Source organism: Trachurus japonicus, chromosome 6, assembly GCF_045865225.1.
Source record: "Trachurus japonicus isolate A0001 chromosome 6, Traja_1.0".
In the NCBI taxonomy this organism is placed as follows: domain Eukaryota; kingdom Metazoa; phylum Chordata; class Actinopteri; order Carangiformes; family Carangidae; genus Trachurus; species Trachurus japonicus.
The window spans coordinates 5,198,612-5,220,175 of NC_140912.1; the positions used below are offsets into that span (position 1 = coordinate 5,198,612).

General features: G+C 42.3%; 1 protein-coding gene across 12 annotated transcripts in view; it reads left to right on the forward strand.

The window, feature by feature from the left end:
* Positions 1–21,564, forward strand: part of LOC146985436 (transcription factor SOX-6-like) — a 119,120-nt gene that overhangs the window by 93,533 nt on the left and 4,023 nt on the right. For 9 of the 12 annotated variants that reach the window (XM_085778415.1, XM_085778419.1, XM_085778414.1 and 6 more), the window contains 6 exons: positions 563–712; positions 3,695–3,872; positions 7,531–7,724; positions 15,484–15,592; positions 16,488–16,658; positions 18,936–19,149. In XM_085778415.1, coding sequence (XP_085634541.1) covers positions 563–712; positions 3,695–3,872; positions 7,531–7,724; positions 15,484–15,592; positions 16,488–16,658; positions 18,936–19,149 — 1,016 coding nt within the window. The remainder of the gene's footprint in view (positions 1–562; positions 713–3,694; positions 3,873–7,530; positions 7,725–15,483; positions 15,593–16,487; positions 16,659–18,935; positions 19,150–21,564) is intronic. The other 3 variants (XM_085778423.1, XM_085778412.1, XM_085778416.1) reach the window with 1 other exon arrangement.

Genomic DNA, 21,564 nt, shown 5'->3' on the forward strand with positions numbered 1-21,564 from the left:
TGTTAGCAGCACTGAGCCAGACATTGTCTGAGAAGCTTATTTCTTTGCTTACTGTAAACTCTCACATTTGTGCAGGCCTGAGTATTAAATGTCCCATTTTGTCAATAGTCAGAATTAAACTTAAGGAGGATTCAAACAAAGTTTCTTTAGGTATTATCAGGATTTATTTCTAGATGCAAATCGATGCACAAGCTGCTTCCAGCATCTGCTGAAGGAATAACTGTCAGAAGAGGATTGTAGATAATTTAAACTGAAAATGTTTTGCTGGAATGCATCTCTGAAAAACACTCAAACAAATCGTGCATTTGTGTGGGACACTCCTGTTAAATTCAGATCTAGGTGTGTGTGCGTGTGTGTGCGTGTGTGTGCGTGTGTGGGTGTGTGCGTGCGCACGCACATACACGCACATCTGTTTCCACATGAGTCCTGCGTGTGTTTGGCTTAGACACACACACCCATAGAAGAAGAGAGGAGAGAGAATGAAAGAGGAAAGCCACTGACTAGCTGCTGGCGAGCAATGTTAATAGCCTGTCGGTTTTGCTGGTTTCTTCCTTTTCTGCAGCAGCTGTATGCAGCCCAGCTGGCAAGCATGCAGATCTCACCAGGAGCCAAGATGGCTCCTCTCCCGCAGGCTCCTAACTCCTCTGATCCACTCTCCCCCTCCGCCCTGAAGAGCGAGAAGCGAGCATGCAGTCCCGTTGCTCAGATTAAGGTGAGTACTGTACGTCGCTGCAGATGATGATTTAGTAAAACGCTTCATTTGGAATCCCAGCGGTGGTCGCAGTGAGTCAGGACAGGGAGAAGCCGGGAGGACACATTTGTGATGGGGTGATGTTCTAATAAGCTGTGGGCAAAGACAACAGAACAAGGGGAAAATCTGATCTGACCACACTGAAGAAACAAACAACCAGCAATTAATGTATGAGAGACTTATCGAGGAAAAAGTGTCTCTGGTGTCTGAAATAAGAGAAGGTAATAAGAGGAAAGAGTGAGAAAACGCAGCAGGACAATGATGATGATCAGTGTCAGCTTCTGAAACACGTGGCTCTCTGCCCACTGTCAGTTAGAAACAGCTTATTTAAAGGGATAGTCCAACATTTTGCCAAATTGGCCCGTTGGCCATAATCCCTATAGTCATAGCAGTAGGTTCGTTACCTTTAATTGTCGGTGCAAGCTATATTTAGAACGGAGGAGCAGAGCCGTGAGCTGCTCAGAGCTACGCTACGGAGGCTCATGGGATTTCTTGATTTCCCTCATCAAACTCATCAAATACACAATCCAACAACTCCAAAACGCTCTGGTGGACAAGTTGTGAGCTGTACATTCACCACGCTATGAGATAATAACACAACGTTACGAGACAGAGTTGTTTTAGAGGTAAATGCAGAGACTGCTTGATTAAAAAACTGCCCCTGAAGGGAGCATGTCAGTGGTTTTGCATGAATTTATCTCTAAAGTTTGATGAGGGAAACCAAGAAATCCCAGGAGCCTCCGTAGCGTAGCTCGCCGTTCTAAAAATAGCTTGCACCGACAATTAAAGGTAACGAACCTACTGCTATGACTATAGGGACCAATAGGGGCCAATTTGCCAAAATGTTGAACTATCCCTTTAAGTTACACACTGATACACACACACACACACTGACACTGGCGCGGGCTGCTGTTTGGCAGGACCCCAGACCCATTCGCTGGAGAGAGCAACACACCTCAGCTCTGCTAGACAGCGAGGCCGTAATGGAAACCGTGTGTGTGTGTGTGTGTGTGTGTGTGTGTGGGGCACAGCTGCAACCGGCGTCACAATAGACCGGCGTCAGAGCTCACCACACTCCAACAGTAGTGCTTCGCCCTCCAATCTCCTCCAAACCTCCCGCGCACCCTCCTCTGCTAACCCTTGCACTTGCTCAGCCCCCCCCCCCCCCACTTTGGCATGCCACCCACAGCCGAGCCTCCCTCCATCCCCCCCCCCTTCCCATGCAGCACCTCCCTCGGCTGAAGCTCAGCTCCAAATTAGCCCCATGTTCATTAAGAGACTGTCGCCAACACAAGAGCCTGAGTCAGTTTACTTCCTGGCACTGCTTTTCCTTTTCCAGGGATTCCTCATGTGGATCAATGTGGTCATGAACCTTTGATTAGAAATAGAGGACAAGACCCACACAAAGTTGCCATTGTTTAGATAAAGGAGCGCACTACCACTTTTTTTTTTCTTTACAGAAGTTAGCTGTGGAGTCTTTTTTTTTTTTTTAAAGGGCAAAGGTCTGGTAGGGAAAAGAAAACTCCAAGTGATACTTTGGTGAAGTACACTTTTATTTCTGACAGAATCAGTTCTGTTCTTTTTCACCAGATCACGGTGACACAATGTCTGTCTCAGCTGATGTCTGAGAGCTTCTCTGGAAGTTGTGTATTTATTAGTTACAGGTTTTTATCAGTATTACTTTAGAGATAGTGGTGAATATACTTGGAGTATGTTAATGGATAAAAAGGAGATGAGGATAATATTGTTAATATATTAATATGTTAATATTATTTATTTACTTTGTTTAAATTATATGTTAGGTCAAGGTGAGGTCATGCTATAAGCCAGTGGTTCCCAACCTTTTTTGGCAAATTTCTGGCGACCCCACGATCACGTGACTGCGCATGATTTTGGTCGTCAATCAAGATGCACCAGCTCAGATATTTTTATGCTGCATTTAATTTATGCTGCAACTCTATTTATATTCAAGAAAGTGAAAGTATAGAATATAGTTGTATAAGATTGTGTGTGGTGTTATTAATCATAATTAAAAAAAAAAAGTCAGTAATTGGTTAGAAAAATATTTTTATCAGCAATTTTTTATATAAATTACTAGACATTTCAGGCGACCCCATTTGAATTTCAGACGACCCCATGTGGGGTCCCGACCCCAAGGTTGAAAAACATTGCTATAAGCCTTTTGGGTTTCCGACCTCACCTGCACATTTTTTTCGTATCTTCCTCCCTATTAAGAGAGATAAGTAAATGTATTTGTTTTATTTCATATGTGCAGTCTAAATAAATGGATCACTCTGAAGATATCTTCAAGATGACATGTGACTGTTAAATGGACAGTAATCATTTTACAGACATCTTCAAGCCAGCAGGTGGATTTGGATAAAACATTTGCATAAAGCAGACTGTGATTGCCACACACACACTCATGGATGAATTTATGGAATCATTTGATAATTCTTTTGGAAAAACATACATTTACCAGCTTGTGTGTATCCTGAATGCGTTACATGTATTGTCTTACATTTGGCCTATTACTGCCACCAAATGTTAGTCAGTAGCAAAGTGTGAAACCCCAAACAGGACTGTGTATCATGCACCCACGGATGTGATGCTCATGTACAAGTGGTCTGAATTCTCAACTCTTGTCCCTATTAGTGAGAGTAGGATAAAATACTGAAATGCATTCAGTGTCATGAATAGTGTAGGAGTAAAAACAAGATAAATCAACACAATCAATAATTCTGCTCAATTAGCTAAAACATATACAGCTCTACAGTCTAAAAGACAATAAGTGCAATAATTGTCCATACATCCTAATGTTATGGAGCAAAAATATTGCTCTATTCTCAGTGGCACCGACCACATACACACTGTACACAAAGCGGTGGTGATCCATTTCTTGTACATTTCCATTAAGCACGGTTCCATCTGTCCCACTGACAGGAGGAAGGATCCACACAGCCACTGAACCTCTCAGCCAGACCCAAGACAGCAGAGGCTCTTCACTCCCCGACGTCCCCGACGCACAGTCTGTTCTCGGGGAACAAGACCAGCCCCTCAGGCATGGGCAAGGGCCGCATCCCCAGCCCCCTCCCCAGCATGGGCAGGAACACTTCTCTTGGTAGGTAACAAACACACACGTGGACTTGAGCACCAGACGACCCCAGTATTCATCAGGCTCATACAGATACTGTAGTCTGGTGGAGTGGTGTGAGAAGAACTCACTGATTATCAATGCAAAGAAGACAAAAGAAGTCATCTTTGCTCTTCCAGAGAATTCATATCCTACACCTGTCACTGTCAATAACACAAACATCCAACAAGTCTTTTCCTACAAATATTTAGGCATCCATGTGGACGCTGCTCTATCATGGAGCGCACACATTGATTATATTTGTAAGGCAAGGCAAGGCAAGGCATCTTTATTTATATAGCGCATTTCATACCAAGGCAACTCAATGTGCTTTACATAAAGACAAAACGGAATAAAAACAAAAAACACAGAGTTAAAAGCAGGAGCAAAGAAGAATAAAAAAGTAAAATAAAAGAAAATAGATAAAGTTTAAAGTTACATTGTCACATTGTAGTAAAATACAGCAATGTATTTATTTTCTTAGGAGACTAAGGTCTTTTGGTACTAGTAAGCCTATTCTGATATTGTTCTTTCAAACTATTGTTCTTAGTGTTATGCAGTATGGAGTCAGTGCATGGTGTAGTTGTCTCTCAGTGCAACTTAAAGCTCGACTGGGGCGACTGCTAAGCATCGGCTCAAAGACTGTAGGACAAACACTTTTAGGCAAATTTTTAGAGCTGCATACACTAGACGAATGCTGTCCCTGGCAGACAATATTTTGTATTTTGTCTGGACACATGTTCTATTTGTAGAATATCAGTTGCTGCCATCCAAAAAGAGATATAGAGTCCCTATGGCTAGATTAAATAGACTGAGGAACTCTTTTATTCCTCAATCAGTTAAAATGTTGAATCAGTTGGGTTTGGTACTGTAGGGCCTGAATAGCTTAGTGTAGGGACTTGGAGGCACTGCAGCCATTTTGATGCCACATATAGCACGTCACATGTCTGATGTTTGTCTTGTGTTATATTCTGTTGATTTTTTTTGTTTTTTGCATTGTTTGATGTGATATTTTGTTTGATGTTTGTTTGGTGTTATATTGTGTTTATATTTAGTAACGTTTCTTTGTCACGAGGAACAAGTGTCTTGGACGCAAGAAAAAATTCAGAAGTGATTCTGACAATAAAAAGTACTCAGCTAAACTCAACCAGTGTTTCCTTCACCACTGGGTACTATACAGGATTGGGCCACCCACGCCACCGCTTCTCTGCCTAAATGGCATCGGCTTCAATGACATGTTCAATATGGATCACAGGGTCTAAGCGCTGCTTCACCACGCCAAGACAGAATTCTGAGGGGAAACACTGACGTACTTGACTCTACAGTACACATACGTGCTGCTGTCTCTCACGCACACACGCACACCGGCGAACAGTCCCACACTTTAATGCGCCACTTGTATTGTTCACATCTGTAGTGTACTATACATCCATCCAGAGCAAAAACCGTTCCTCCCCTCGACCGGAAAAACAAAAACATCACCCACCCAAACACCTCCCTCCTCCCCGCCACACACAGACAAACCCAGCGCCGTTGCATGCGCCTGATAGACTGCAGACACCTCAATCCCACGAGGAGACCTGTGTGTGAGCATTTGTGTGTGTGTGTGTTTGTGTTTTACAGGAGTCCAAAGCCCTGTATTTAGCCCCAATGAAAACCCCAGCAGCGGAAGCAGTGAAACCCAGCACACGTTATTTGGTTTTTAAGAGCTTCCTCACATCATTGTCTGCCCGCGCTAGACCTTTTATGCCCCTACCTCTGCTATCTGTTATTAAGGCCAATCTAAACCCTCTCATTATATCCCCCAGAAAACAATTTCACCAGCTCCTCTGGAGTGGCTTTGAGGACACGTCGCTTGTGTTCCCTGCAAAGTTATTTTTGCCCATTTTAACGGCCACCCAAGCATACAGTGCTTCCTACTTGTCTGCTAATTAAACGAGGAGGGTGACGGAAACTTTGCATCCTTTTATTTATTTCTTTTTTCTTTTTTCTTATTCTTCAAATGTGCATCAGCTTATAAACTGTAAAGCACATAAACAAGAGGGAGGAGGCTTGTGTTTTGACACGAGTGGGGCCTAGAAAACAACTTGAACAGTATTTGGGTCCACGCAGAGGGAAAAAAAATCATTTTTTGACCAGATGTTTCAATGTTTTTGTCGGAAGAATTTATTTAGAATTTGTGGCCATTGTTTCTTTTGGTTTTCAGCACTTATGCCTCCGTCTGAAAGCTTGATAGAGTTTCTGAATTAGCTTTGAGTCGTACATTTGCAGCAAACTTGGTTCTTCAAGGATTAAAAAGCATCTTAGTCAAAAACCTCTGACTTATTAAAAGTGACAAATGAAAGAATTTAAAACCAAGCGGATATGCAGATGAACTCTTTGTGAACTGCAGGCTTGGAGCATAAAAGCACAGCACAGATGCTGAACTGATATTTCATTTCTCTGTGCTGTATGCTGTATTTTCTAACAGGTTATCTGTGACAGCATTCACTTCAAGATCCATTTTCCAGTACTTGTTCTGTAAAGACTGCAGAAGCATTCATAAGGAACAAGTCACCTCATAGAATACCCTGATTTGCTTTTCACTCACTCCCACCTTCAAAACTGATTGTTAGCATTCACATCTAATGTTGTGAATTTAGCATCAAACTTAGCAATGCATCACTTGACTCTGTCACTTGTCTTAATCTACTGAAGTCAGTTCACTAGCCACCTAGCCCACATTCTGACAGCAGATGTTCCCTGAAGATACAGCGCTGCTGAGTGTGTGTTACTCAGATAACTACTTGTTTTTAGGTGAAGTGATAATCACCACCACCTGCTAACAGTAAAAAAACAACCTGTCTTCATCATAGGTCAAACTGGGTCAAATATTAACATTGAATTTCTTGCAAGAAATTTTAATTGTTTGAATATTTCACTAATGAGATTTCTTTCTTTCGGTCAGGAAGGAAATTAGCAACAAAAAATTAGAATATCATAACAGAAACTGAAGTTGTTGTTTATGTGCTCAGTCAAATCTGATCCACCCTGTCAAAATCTACCTGAAGAAGGTCCATGACCGAAACATTGTAGTCTAATAAATTGACTCTTATTGCTAGTGCAGACAGCGTGCGGGTATTCTCCCTCTTCGACTTTATTCCATAGTAAAGTGAAATGCAGTCTTCCCTCTGTCCCATCCAGTGGCGGCTGCTGGTCTTTCAAAGAGGGAAAGCTCATTTTTTGGACTAAATGTATGAACGAATGAACAAACTAACGAAACTGTATTAAACTCAAGCAGTTAAATGTGACAGCTATGTTAAACTGAAACAAGGAATTGCTACTGTATAATAGTGTTTTATTTACAGTGTATGATATGTACAAATGGGCTGTTTGTCTCTCGACTTCACAATAAGATCAAACTTGAAAATCCATGGACACTGAGCTTCAACAGGTGTAATGCACTGAGACTCTACAGGAATGTACGAGATAGAAATGGTGTCAGTCGACCTGCGATAAGTGGCTGATTCTGAAAGAACTCATCTTGTGTTCTTACGCATTTTTAGTCAATGAAATGTGACCACAACAGTTCATATTTGACCATTTATTGTTTGACATTTTGGAGGAAGCAGAGCCTCTGATCCTCTGCTTTCCTCCCTCTCCCCAGACATCCTGTCCAGCCTCAACTCCACAGCACTGTTTGGGGACCAGGATGCTGTGATGAAGGCCATCCAGGAGGCCAGGAGCATGAGGGAGCAGATCCAGAGGGAGCAGCTCCACCAGCAGCAGCAGTCAGGACATCACAGTCTGGAGGCCAAGCTGTCCGCTCTCAGCGGCATGACCCTTAACAACGGCAACAAGGTTAGAGGCAGAGACGGGTCACATGTGGCGACATGACAGGATGCACAGACATACTTCACTGATGACTTCTATAAGAATCACATGCTCGACAGTACATGCAGCTTTGAAAGGCATTTCCATCCACGTGAAGGAACAGTTCTGATACAGACACTCGTGGGTCTGCATGCACACATGAACCACATGGACATTTCATTCACACCAAGTTCATTTTAGTTAACAGCTACTGTGAACTTTGCATATTAAGATAAAACCCAAACAAAAACTAGGGTTAAGGCTCATCATTTGTATCAATCAAAAACCATCCCAGTGTAGTTTTCCATCTCTTCTCTAAGGCTTCTCTCTGAAGCTCTAGTAACAACAGGTCAATGAGCCAATCAGAAGAGGGGATTCTTTGAACCTCTTTCCTGATTGGCTGACAGTCTTCTGAACGCTCTAATGAAAATATAGCAGGTTTCAGGTTAACACTCAAGACACACAAGAAACCAAATCCTGCAAAGCTTGGATAGTGGGTTGGGTTTGGGAGAGTGGTGACATCATAAATATAAGGAAGTCCTGCGGGCTGATGTTAGGGCTCCATGTCTGAGTACAGGCTGTGTGTATTCCTCTGTTGACTGAAGCTTTGATATATCACAGTATTATTGTAGAAAGTGGAGCTGCTTTATAATCCAAGAACACATGGAAATGTCACCTCATATAATATGGGACCTTTAATATCTTTGTGATAATAATGCCTCACTTAAAGAGGAACTAAGCAGGATTTCTCCCGTGGCTCTGCTACATTTTTACCTTCATTAAAAAGCTCCGGAGTAATTGTGATCGTTAACTACATGACTTGTGACTTGTTACGAGTGACAACGGAGTTACTCGGTCGCCGCCCCGGTGTCCAAGCTCTCGTCTCTACGCACTGCGACACAAACGCGCTCCGTAGCCCGTAATCTTTTCCATTTATTGATTTTTCGCCAGCTTCGTTGTAAACAAATGCACATGGGCGAGAGGAGCGTAACCAAAACAGCAGAAAAGCAAGCAGACTTGCATAGTTCCCCTTTAACATTAAGTAATAATATATAATTTTGTACTTTAACTTGATTGTGAAGCAATAATTCACAACACAAACTGACACAGGGTTTTTATTTACAGTACTTGCCTTTAAAGGAAGCTGCAAAATTTCAAAATAAAGGTATTTAACCAGATGTCACAATAGACAGTTGCTGCTCAGGTTATAAATTCAAAAAACCTTTTTACATTTGCTGTCTTCAGTAAAACCTGAGCACTTCCTCATACAGCATATACTTGTCAGATATACTTCATATTTTCTCTTACTCCTTTGTACACACACACACACACACACTCCAGTATTTCACTAGCCAAACTATTCAAAGTTTCTGCTTCGCTCATGGCTCATGGCTCGTGCTCGAGCCTGAAGAATATTCATGGATGATATTCGGTGTTGCTTGGCGCGGGCTGCACTTCTTGAGAAGTTCTCTTTCCTCCTCTCATCTCCATGGCCACCCAGAAGCCAACAGCTTTGAAGAGGGAGCAGCTGGGCCAATGACAAGTGATGGTTTTGGCGTGTGAGTGTGTTTGTGTGTCTGCCTTGACTGAGACTGAGTGGGTGTTTTTTGGAGAGGAGATAGTGTTAACATTAGTCTGTGCAGTATGTGTGTGTGCGTGTGTATGTATGTGTGTGTATATAATGGAGTCCAGCTCTCCACTTGCCCTGGAGGGGGGATCCCGGCCTCAGGGTTGTAGCCCAATTAAAGGGCTTTTCTTGGGGGAAGAGACCTCCTCCCCCTCCTCCTCCAGTCTCACCTCTTCCCCCGGCCCGTCTCTCTCTCCCTTGGGCAGAAGGAGACAGGGTCTTTGTACCAGGATCTGATATCCAGAGGGAAATCCGTCCTCCAAAACATCTTCAATCAGTCTGATCAGCCAATCACAGATTCCATGGATCAGACATTCAGTAAAATAGGGAACATGATTAGACCGACTCTCCTGCGCAATTGATCCCATGTTGCCTTGCAAGGATGAGGGGAAGGAGGAGGAGAAGAGCTCATGAATATTTTAGGGGTGGAGACTTTGAACTCACCAACCCCAAGTAGGTCATGATTGGTGCACTCCAAGGATAGGCTGTTTTGAATTTTTTGGACTTGTTTGCCTTGCATCTTCAGGAGGAAAACATCCCAAATCTGGCAAAATATATCTCTGCTATACTTATGCTCAGTCCCAAGTTGATTTTTTTTTATAAGTCATTATACTAGTAAACACTAAGAAGCTCATAAATATAAATTATACAACAGGCCATACTGATAAATTGTTTATTAAGGCTTAATGTGAGTTGTCTGCATCAGGTCTGACAAAAAATCCCAGAAATGTTTCCAAACAAGTTTGTGCTTAAAGGAGCTTTTTTGCAAAAAAGTTAACTTTGAAATGATCACAGATTAAGGTGAGTGTGTTGCAAAGAAAAGCCGACACACTTCTCTAGCTCTGTTTTTTCCAGCTTTATGTGAACAAAACCACAGCAATGCAGTAATTTGGTTTATAGCTCCATGCCTCCTAATAAAATGCTCATTGGAAAGTCTCAAAGTAATTGTTTCCGGTTCGAGGACGACAGCAGGCCTCGGTGTTTGTTGTCAGTTTGTGTTCGTTACCTAACAACAGCAGCTCAAAGACTCTTTCTCTGAGCTTTAAATACATAATTTTTTCTTTGGGACAGAGGGTGTGCGTATGTGTGTGCGCGTTTTTCTCTAAAGCTCTCAAAGGCTTTGCTCTGTCTTAAACAATTCATGGATGGAACTTGCTGGATACTGAGCGTGTGACTCACCCATTCCACCTCGGGAGGCAGCGAGACCAGCTCTCTTTCTTTACCTTGGATTTGTGTGTTGTTTTCTGTTCGTCAAATAAATTTGTTACTCAAATCCTCCCCTTTGAAACTTTGAAGCTGTGCCTGAGCCCTTTTTGTTTTATGGCATTGTACGAGTGCAGTGCGCTCGGCTTCTTTGGAGGGAATGAGACAACTTGCTGTACAGTAAATGCTATCTCGGTGCCATGCTGAATGTGGAGCTATTTATTCCCCGTGCTGATTGACTCAAAGGGATTTGCCGTGATGACGTCTGAGTGTGTGTTTGTGTTTATTTTGCGTTCCGTTTGTGTATTTTCGTCCCAAGGCATCGAACATGGATGATAGACATTTTACTAAGAGGGCGAATATGATCCTGTGTGCCTTTGTGTGTGTGTGTGTGTGTGTGTGTGTGTGTCCTGGCTCTGCACTGGCCTTGGCCATGTTAATGTCATTATAGCTGGTGTACAGACGAGAGGCCTGGCCAGTTAGTGGCATTGTTGAGTATCACCTTACGCTTACGTTGCTTCCAGCTGGCCTGCGGCTGCCAAAGCTCACTGAAATAGCCACTGTGTATGACTGTGTGGGTTTGTGCATGTATGTTACTGTTTGTGTGTGTGTGTGTGTGTGTGTGTGTGTGTGTGTGTGTGTGTGTGTGTGTGTGTTGGGTGCAAGAGACTGTGCACTTTTTTCTCATCTAAACAGCCACAAACACTCCCCTAAACCCACTTAAAGGAAAACATCAAGTTTCTGAGAGGTTGGCACATTACTCAGCTTACACGTCCTGGATGAAAACACCAGAATCAACCATGTGTCCCTGCTACTGTAGGTTCTTCACTCTCTCAGTAGAAGAGAAAATGATAATATGTAGAAGAACTCTAAATCTGCACGGTAAGCTGTTTTATAAGTGGAGCAGTTTAGAATCAGGGATTGTAAAGCTGATTTAAAATGTGATAGAAGAATAATATACTGCTTTAGACAACTGTAAATCTACAGGCCACATGAGAGGGAACTTTTCTTCTGTAATTACACACAATTATAAATGCAGACAATCACTCAACAGCTGATTTTAGATTAAATGGCAAGGACTTTTTGTTTTGTTTTGTCTCTGCAGAAGTTGCAACAGATCCTTCAGCAGACAGATGTGATTTTGAATGTGCCAGAAATCTGAAATAAAAAATCTATCTATCTATCTATCTATCTATCTATCTATCTATCTATCTATCTATCTATCTATCTATCTATCTATCTATCTATCTATCTATCTATCTATCTATCTATCTATCTATCTATCTATCTATCTATCTATCTATCTATCTATCTATCTATCTGAGCTGAGCTAAAACCAGAGCACTCACTCCTCCCCCTTTTAGCCAGACATTATTCATCAGTCATCATTCTTTACTTAATATTTGTTCATTGAATTTGCTCAGTAATCCTCACACCTGTTTGTTTAGTAAAGGTTCCATATTGTGTAAAGGTGGATGTCAGTGTGTACTTTTATTTTAAAGCAGCTCTAGGTTCTATGTTAATACTGTGAAAGTATCAAAGCCTCAGTCCACAGAGAAATGCACACAGCCTGTGTTCAGAAACTGAGCCTTAAAAACACAACTTGTGTAACTTTGTGATGTCACAACAAAGCCGTCACTGCTCTCAGACCAGCCCACCCACCCTCATCCCAGCGTCAAACTTGCAGGATATGATTATGTTATTATGTTTTGTTATGTGAGATGAACTTTGGTTTGTACCACACATTTATCTTGTTGTTGACATCAAAACAAAAATAAAAGCTTACAATAAAATCTAGCCATACTGTAAAATGTGGAGCTTTTCTGACTTTCAGGGAGTCTTCATTCTGAACTTTTGTACAGTTTTGAAATCCACTTGATCTCTGCATTGAACAGTCTTTAATTTAACTTAGCCCAGTGTCTTTTGTCTGGGCCCGATTGAATAAAGTTGCTCACAGTTTCTGTGGTGCAGAATAAGTCTGGAGGGAGGAGAGGAGAGGAGAGGAGAGGAGAGGAGAGGAGAGGAGAGGAGAGGAGAGGAGAGGAGAGGAGAGGAGAGGAGAGGAGAGGAGAGGAGAGGAGAGGAGAGGAGGGGAGAGGAGGGGAGGGAGGAAATGGTTGTATAGACGTTTATATTGGCTCCTCTGGTGAGTTTGGTCTTTGGAGGAAGCGAGCTTGTGAAACCGACAGCTCAGACGGTTCCAAGTCTTGATTAAAGGTCGACGTAATGTTGCTGCATTTGAAGTCTGGATGATATACATTATAATAATGTATACTACAAAGCAGAGTCTGGCACCTGCAAATAGACTGTTGAGTGTCTACTTCTTTGGGGATCGGAGCCTCGAGGGGTGGTGGGCTGCTGGTGCGGTGTTGAGGGCTATGAATAGGAGGAATGGTGAAAAGAGAGAAGAGAAGGAGGGGAGGAAAACAGAACAGGGCTGACTGACAGCTCTATCGGCACACAGCAAAGTCTGGAAAAGGAAGGAGAGAGAGAGAGAGAAGGACTGACAAAGAAAAAAAGGAGGAGAGAGGGGGCATGGGGAGGGAGTGTAGAGGAGAGGGGGGGGCTGTGGAGGTTGCCAAACTTGATTGGTCCGGGAGGAGACAGTAAACGGTTGCGGGTCAGTTGGAGGCAGGCCGTGCTGGCGGTGGGCGAGTTGTAACTGTGGTAATGAGCTCAATACGGTGTGGATTATTAAAAAAAAAAGAAACAGCAAAGTTTAGAGTGTTTCCCTAGCAACAGTGGAGCGACGCAAACGCCAAGACAAGGAGAGACCGGGGAGAACAAAAAGAGTCGGGTGTCTCTTAAATTTAGAAATATACATTCAGCAGCAGTATTAGGCTCCAGAGCCGGTGGAAGGAACAGAGTGGTAAAAATACTCCGTTTCAGCCGTACCTGTTTGTACAGATTAAAGTGAATGAATGCTCTTCTTTTCTGTTGTTTTCCCAATTTCGCTGCTTATCGTTTTTAATTTGCTGCTTAAATGTCCTTCAGTGTGTTTAATTAATTTAGTCCTTGCTTAGTCAACTTGTCTACTACCAAGTCAAGTGCTCTTTTTGCTCCAATTCAGACCTGGGTTAAATAGTAATGTAATATCAAGCATGAAATCTTTACTGTGCCAAAGCCATTCAGACTCAGCGCTGGCAGATAAAAGTTCTGCTAAGCAGCGAACGTCCTCTTCACTTTATTTGCTTGAGCATCAGCACTGACATTGACTATTTTTAGCAGGTAGTCCCTCTGTGGTAAAGAAGAGGAGACATAATCCAAGAGCGCACACAATACAAATGGAGTCACATGAAAGAGAAAGTAAAAAAAAAAAAAAGAAAGAAAGAAAAAGTCTATAATACAGCTCCAGACGGCAGCCGTCCAGCATCTAACCAGCAGGCGCACAGGCCAAACCTATTTCAATCTTGACTAAACAAAGCAAAGACAGCACCTTATTTCATTTGCCACAAGAACTTTCAAGTCGACCGGAGTCGACCAACCGCAGGGAATACTTTCAGATTCTGACCCAGGTCTGCTGTTAATCTGTAGTTTGGATCAGTCCACCTCTATTGATGCTGTCCTCGTCCGTTTTCCAAAACCCTCACTCCGCTCTGCATTAGTTTTCCATCTCTCCTCATTTACCAGCAATATTCATAACTATGTCTCAAACTGCTTCTGATGTTTAGAGATGATGCTCTTGGCGAAGGAGGCATGTTGAGCATCATTTTGAGAAGTAGAAATGCAATCAAAGACAACTTTTACTGAACTCCAGACCGTATTCCTGTCTGCTAGTTTTCCATTCCACTCGGCTTCCTTTTTCTTTTTCTTTTTCTTTTGCTCTTTCTTTATCTCGTTGTGTCATTCTCTCTTTTTTCTCTCTTTTCTTTAGTCCTTTGTTAGGCGGCTGCTTCCTGCGGTGAGCATGGCACTGCCCAGGCGCATGTTCTGTGGTGGGCCTGATTATAGCCCTGCCGTAGTGCTGACATTGGCCCGCGCCGGCTCCTCATCTATAAACACACACACAGACATACACACTTGCACATACACAAACACACGCACGTACACACAACCGGCCCCTAAGTTCCACCAACTCTGCCAGCGGCTACCGCGGCATGACTTCACCCGGCAACCATTCCTTGCGTCAAACAAAATGCCTCTGTCACCAGAAAAAGGAGGCGAGTGAAGGGAGGGGGTGGAGGGGTGGAGGGGTTGGAGGAGGAGGAGGAGGAGTGTGGATGTGCGGTAGCTGTGCAGAGGGTTCGATGTTTTCCACCACAGTTTGGGAGTGTAGTGGGGTAATTTTAGCTGGAAGGCCTCTGCGCAGGCTGCTTGTAAGCAGTGGAGCGGCGGGCAAGAAGACAGAAACACAGAGCTGAAGTGAAGTGAGTGATAATGGGGAGGTGGAGGGACGACGCTGGTGACCGGCACGGCTTCGAAGCAGCTGCCACTCGTCTGCTTGCTTATCGTATAACTGAGAAGAATTATGACAGTCGGTGAATAAACTGGTGGATTTGATGCCAGAGAATTTGATCTAGACATTAAAGGTCCCATATTTTATACTCCTCTGTTTTATTTGAAATGTTGATCCATATGAAGATAGAGTGGTGGGTTTCAGAACCAAAAACTGTCTCGGCTAGAAAAACCAAATCCTGCATAGCTGGCCGAGTGCTGCAGGTGGGCGGGGCTTAGGGCGTAGCTGAGAGCGACGACTGCTTTTTTGTGACATCACAAAGTTATAGAAGTCCTGATGGCTCATTTTAAAGTTTAGTTTCTGAATACAGGATTTTTGCATTTCTCTGTGGGCTGATGCTTTTACACTTTCACAGATATTCATTAATATGAAGAAAACAGGAACTGAAACTAACAAGGAAGTCAAAAGAATCATTGTTTTGAAGCTTTTGGTGACTCTTCAAACCTTTCCTTGCATTGCAGGAGCGGCTGCACTATGAGACGCTGAGCCAGCACCTGGGGAAGCTGGGAGAGGATGCTGGGAAGATGGTCCATCGAGTCATTGACCTGACAAGACCGGAAGATCTGGATGGTAAACACTCACACTGTCTCTGAGTTCTTTTTTATTCCTGACAATCAAAATTTTCTAAATGTGTAACACAGAAATCCCTGCAATCAGGATTAAAGATGGACAAGGAAAGTTGTCTAAATCAATAAGTCAGTCGGCCCCATGTAGACGAGGCCTGTTCCTCTGTAGGCATCGTATCTCAGAGCTCTCGTGCAGAAGAAAAAGACATGTGGCGAAAAAAAGAACATACAGGTATTCAGCAAAGACAAATATTTATTGTGCTGTGCAGGAAGCACCACTGAAGGACAGCTAAACAGAGCGCTCACTGTCAACATTTTACACTCTTCAGAAATTTTACACTGTTATTATATCTGTAAGTGCATGACAAGAGGCTGGATTCTACTTTTTTTAAACAGCGAGTGTATGTGACAGAGGATCATACACAGTGCAAGTATGCAAACAAAAGCAGGCAAGGACGGGCTGCGAGTATACTGAAGTTAAGGACAGTTACTGCAGATATTATGTGCACAAATTGACTTCATACACCAAATTCTCCAGATACATAAAATGTCTTTAAATGCATTAATTATCTCTCTGGATGTAGTGTAAGGACACTAACGTTGCGTTTCCCCAACCCACCTGTTTCTCATAAAGCACCACTGTTTACAAGCAATGAGGGGTTGAGGAGTGCTCATCGTGGTTTAGTTTAGAGTCTGAGGAGTAAACACAGGAGCATAGGCACTGAGATACTATCTGTTTGTGTGAGCATGTTGAGGGCACCCCAACAAGACCCCCACTGGACCTTTGTTCCACATCCTGTTATGAGGGGCCTCAGGAGCGAAGAGAGATACACAGGACCAGTCTGCATCGTTGCTGTGTTGTACATTGAATGATGATCATCCACCTTTGTGTCACACAGGGAATAATATCACAGAGGCACGAGTGTTCAGGGAGGCGCGGGGCAGGAACAACAACGAGCCGCACATCAAGAGGCCCATGAATGCCTTCATGGTGTGGGCCAAAGACGAGAGGAGAAAGATCCTGCAGACCTTCCCCGACATGCACAACTCCAACATCAGCAAGATCCTGGGTGAGATTCTACACATTGAACCTGAACCACAAACCCCAATCATGAAGTTTTCATTCATTATTTTTGTGAGAATGTAAAACTCAAATCATAGGGTTAATTTTTTTTTTTTTGCTTTGGCTATTAAAGGTATAATGTGTAAGAATTCCCCCCATCTAGCGGTGCGGTTGCATATCTGAACGTATTCTTGATGTTGCATTCACGTGAAATCGGGCAGACGTCAGACAGACAACAGACGCTGCATGTAAACAAGCGTCTATGTAAACAAGTGGTCCGCCAGCACGAGGCAAAACAATACAGGCGTGACAATATGTTGTCATGGTGATGTCGTATTGTTTACCTGACCCACGTTTTACCGTCTTTCTCTTGTCGAGTAAAATGACATCTGGTTGGTTTGCCGACGGCCGTCTGCCTGACTGCGCCTGAATGCAACACCAGTGCCTCCGTCCTTCCTCACACTACACAGTGGTGACAGTTTTAACAGGCCGAGCCGACAGCTCCGCTGAGTTTCCGGTCACGCTGCCACTCAACGTAAAAAATGGCGATGCAACATGGCCGCCTCGGTTCGGTGCGTCGCCCACTTATGTATTTGTAACGACTTGTAACAACTCATTCTAAGGTAGAAAGCTTTCATTTGTATGCGTGTGTGATTCGACTTCAGTGAAATACGTATTTATGAAAGCAATATTTAAATTTTGCTAATAAAAAGCCAAATAAGTGACATACTGGGGCTTTAAAGGTATTTTAGTCTTTACTTCAATCCTTTGTTGTTGTGTTTTACTTATTAGAAGCATGGACATTTAATCATCTAATCATTTTCACTTGACTTTTTGTTATTTGAGACATTTTCTGAGCTGAGGAGCAATCAGTTTATCTTTTCACCTTTTGGATGGAATAATACCTTTTGAATATACAGTATATATATTTTTTTTATCTGAGATGAAGAAAAGAATGAGACATACAGTACATGCAGTCTATCTTATAGACGCTCACTCACAATGTATAATCTTGGACACAGAGCATCTCCTTCAAAGACCGGCCTCTCTGCTCATTAGCTTCCACTCTGCCGCTGTTTTCTACAGTTCACGGGGTTTCTTAGTCCTGTGCAGACTGTAAGAAGGACCAGTGTTTCTCCACCTGGAGCTCTCTGCTCACAGAGCTCCACTGTGTCACCCACTCTGACCGGTGTGATGGATGCTTTCAGTTAAAAAAGCGGTGGTGTTGATACTAACCTCCTCGACACAGGTAGCCATTCACCCGGTGCTGAGCATAACGGCTGTTGGTGAAACATTCTTAAGAGCTCCACTGTGCTGTGCAGGCCTCCAGTCAGCTGATTGTAAACTGAGAAAATACTTTTTCTGTCTCATTGAGCTCAGATTAAAAAAAAAAAAAGTTTGAATTTGAACGATGACATCATTTTTAATTGATATGAGATATTTAAAGTCCTCCATCTCTGAGAAATGATTTGTTTAATATGTGAACAGTTAGTTCCTGTTGGCAGGAAGGACTAAGAGATAATTCTCCACTTATTTATCACAGTAAGTGTCTGTAGCGACACTGAAACAAAAAGCTGAGCTCAAAGTGCACAATTCTGTATGTGCTTGTGTACAATGCAATGTAATAACACAGCTGGACTCAGGGGAGTGGGTGGCAGGCCGAAAAAAATCCTTGTTTCCTGTGTCACAAAAGTACAAGACTAGTTTGTGATAAACCTTGATAAACAGAGCAGAGAGGCAGAGTGTGTATAATCAGTTGTCAGAGTGCTTCGCAGATGTGCTGCATTCCTGCTGTAATGGCCCTGTCCTCCTCTCCAGAAGGCCCTCTTACCAAGGAAAATAATAAGTCCACAATGTGTCATTCTACCAAGAGGGAGCAGAGTGTAATCCACTCCTGATTTTCCTCGCTTAAAGACTCAATGGTGTCTGTTCATATGATGACATTCAACCTTAAGAACCTACCAGAAATGGTGAAGGTTTATGTATAGAGCAGTGGCTGTGTGTCTCTTTTGAAGGACTGAAATAATGTGCAGCTGAAATGACAGCATGTTAGTCTCATTTCATCTATTTAACCACAAGCTCAACCGGTGTCACTGAAATTGATTAGGAAAGAATATCAAAACTTTTTTTCACATGTAAGGAAATTCCACCTTTTTGTCACACTGAGGTTTTTCAAATAAGAATCTTTTTTTTTCTTAACATAGAGTTATGTTTTATGAGACAGGAAGAAAAACTTCAATATAACCAGAGACCAAACTAAAAATCTCGATCCTTTGCTCCATAGGCTCTCGCTGGAAATCCATGACCAACCAGGAGAAACAGCCGTACTACGAGGAGCAGGCTCGTTTGAGCAAGATCCACCTGGAGAAATATCCCAACTACAAGTACAAGCCGCGGCCCAAGAGGACCTGCATCATCGACGGCAAGAAGCTGCGGATCGGAGAATACAAGCAGATGATGCGGTCACGGCGTCAGGAGATGAGGCAGTTCTTTGTGGGGTGAGTGTCACTGTTGTCCCTCACAGTCACTGAGCTTTTTACAATTTATAGCAAAGCCGCAGTTTATTCTTTGTGTGGTTTTAGAATTTAATTTAAAATTTTCCTATTTTACACAGGCAGGAACTCCAATTGGTCTTAATGTGTACTAATGATCTAAATTCCAGGAAACCACACATTTGGTCTATTATTTCTACTTTCGGGGAGATTGTTTTCTTATTCAGCTTTTATAACCAAACAGTTTGCATTAGGATCACCTCTCTTGCATCAACATTTTGTAATTAGTGTACATTCATCACAGCGGTGTGTGGCTCAACACACTGTCTCCATCACTACACAGTACAGTGTACACAGTGGCAGAAGGCAGGGAAGGCTGGACTCAAACAGTAACTCATCCTAGACCAGCCTCTGTCAAACCATCAGTCTGCTTCTCCTGTAGGCTGAACACTGATGTAATAAAATAATAAAAAACATAATAATAATTAATAATAATAATAACTGATTTGGTTTAACACAACTAAACATTTGCACAATAGAAATGATGACTCAACAAAAATACAGAAGGAAGAAAAAAGTTCCATTTTCATGTTTGATGTATACTCCATTCTTTTTTGCTTTTTGCTTTTTCGGGGGGCATTCAAGACTGAAACGGTGTAGGCTGAAGCTTCGCTTATTATGCCTATACCCTTTTACAAAACAGGTTAATTTACACACAGACACAGGCTACTATAATAAAATACCATTTATCATTTTTGCAATTGCATGTTATTACAGGCTGAAGTGGGAGCTTCATGTGGACAGTGTCGTCATAGCAGAAATGAGATACTAGAATAATAGAATACTAGAATAGATATCTACATATGAAGAGTTCATTTGCAAAAGCAAATAACTCTGTTTTTAAATTATTATTTACACCAGGTGATTTGACCAAGGAGATGAGACATAACAAAACAGATGTAGCTCAAAAGAATAAAGCTTTATTGAAAACAACACTATGCAAAGAATAATTCAAAAGCATCAGTTCATTTTTTTCAAAATGGCATTTATCTTGCAAATGAACTCTTCATATGTTCCTACTTGTTATTTCTACAAGTTAATAATAGTTTAGGTGACGGTCAGCAGGCCTGTTCCCTGGATGGACAATGGACAATTATCATCATTAGTCTTTATCAAAGGCAAAAGGTCTTTGTTCGTTAACAGTCACAGAGCTTTGGATCCTTACTGTTGTACCCGTTAATTGAAAAACTCTCAGTTTGTCTTAATATTTAGTCCTTCCACCTCAGCCTGAATATGGTGAGGATAAAAAAAAATCTTCTTCTTCTTTTTCTTCTTTAGGTGTTTTATTCAGATATTTTCAAGTAATCTGATTGTTTGTCTGCACTTCTTTGTCATATCTTTTTATTCATGTGTCAAAATGAATATTAAATATTTTAAACTACAGTACATCCGTCATTTGGAGGTTTGTGGAGGGACCATCGGGATTTACGAGCCCTTTAAGAATGATTTCTTCTTTAAAAATGATTTGTTCGCAGAGCCTTTGGTTTTATCTGCAAAAGCCTTTAAACGTTTGCTGAAGAGCGTTCTGTATTTTTAGAGTGTAGTCAGCGAGGGGAAAAACAGTGGCATTGTCTTAATAGGAACCAGCCATGGATGTGTTTAATGCCATCACAGTGGCCTGTGTTTCAGATGGATTTACCAGAGGCCACGGCTTTGAATAGGAGCGATTTTTAATAGCTTGTCATTTATTAAATTAGGACAATGCAGGGCACTTGCAGGCAGTGAAATTGGACACAGACAGACATAGTGGAATATGAAATGTAAGCAGATGTTTGAGAGGGAACAGGAGCGAGGCGCGTCGCAAGTTAAATGCCACATTTACTGTGTGTGGTCAAGCAAATGCAAAAAAGAAGGAAAGAGAGTCTATGATTCTTCAGGTCTGGAGTTTCAATCAAAGTTAAATCAAAAAGCTTCTGGAAGCAAGTACACAAGCCCTTTCTGGCACATTCCTCATAACGAGACTGCTGTTGTTTTAAAGAGCTGAATGTGAAAATGAGGCCGTCAAGGCGGACGCTGGTAATTGTTTCAGGAGACAGAGGAGGGAAAACTGTTAGGTGAGCAAAGTGACAGCAATTTTCCTGCTTTATGTGGCTGATGTGAGCAGCCAGAGGGCCTGTTTGAGTGATGTTCGTTTATCCTCATTCCATCTGTATCTTAACAGGTTATTTAGCGGCTGCAGCGAGCTGGCAGCGAGCGCTCCCTGTCAGGACATGCCCAGGAAGAGAAGTGCCGCAGTTATCTTAAGTGGCCTCAGAATTAATGTTCAAAGCAGTTGTTTAAAGGTTAAAACGATCAGATCTGATCGTATCAGTCATAAGCTGTCAGCCCGGTAGCAACTGTTTCTATGACCTTTGATTGTTT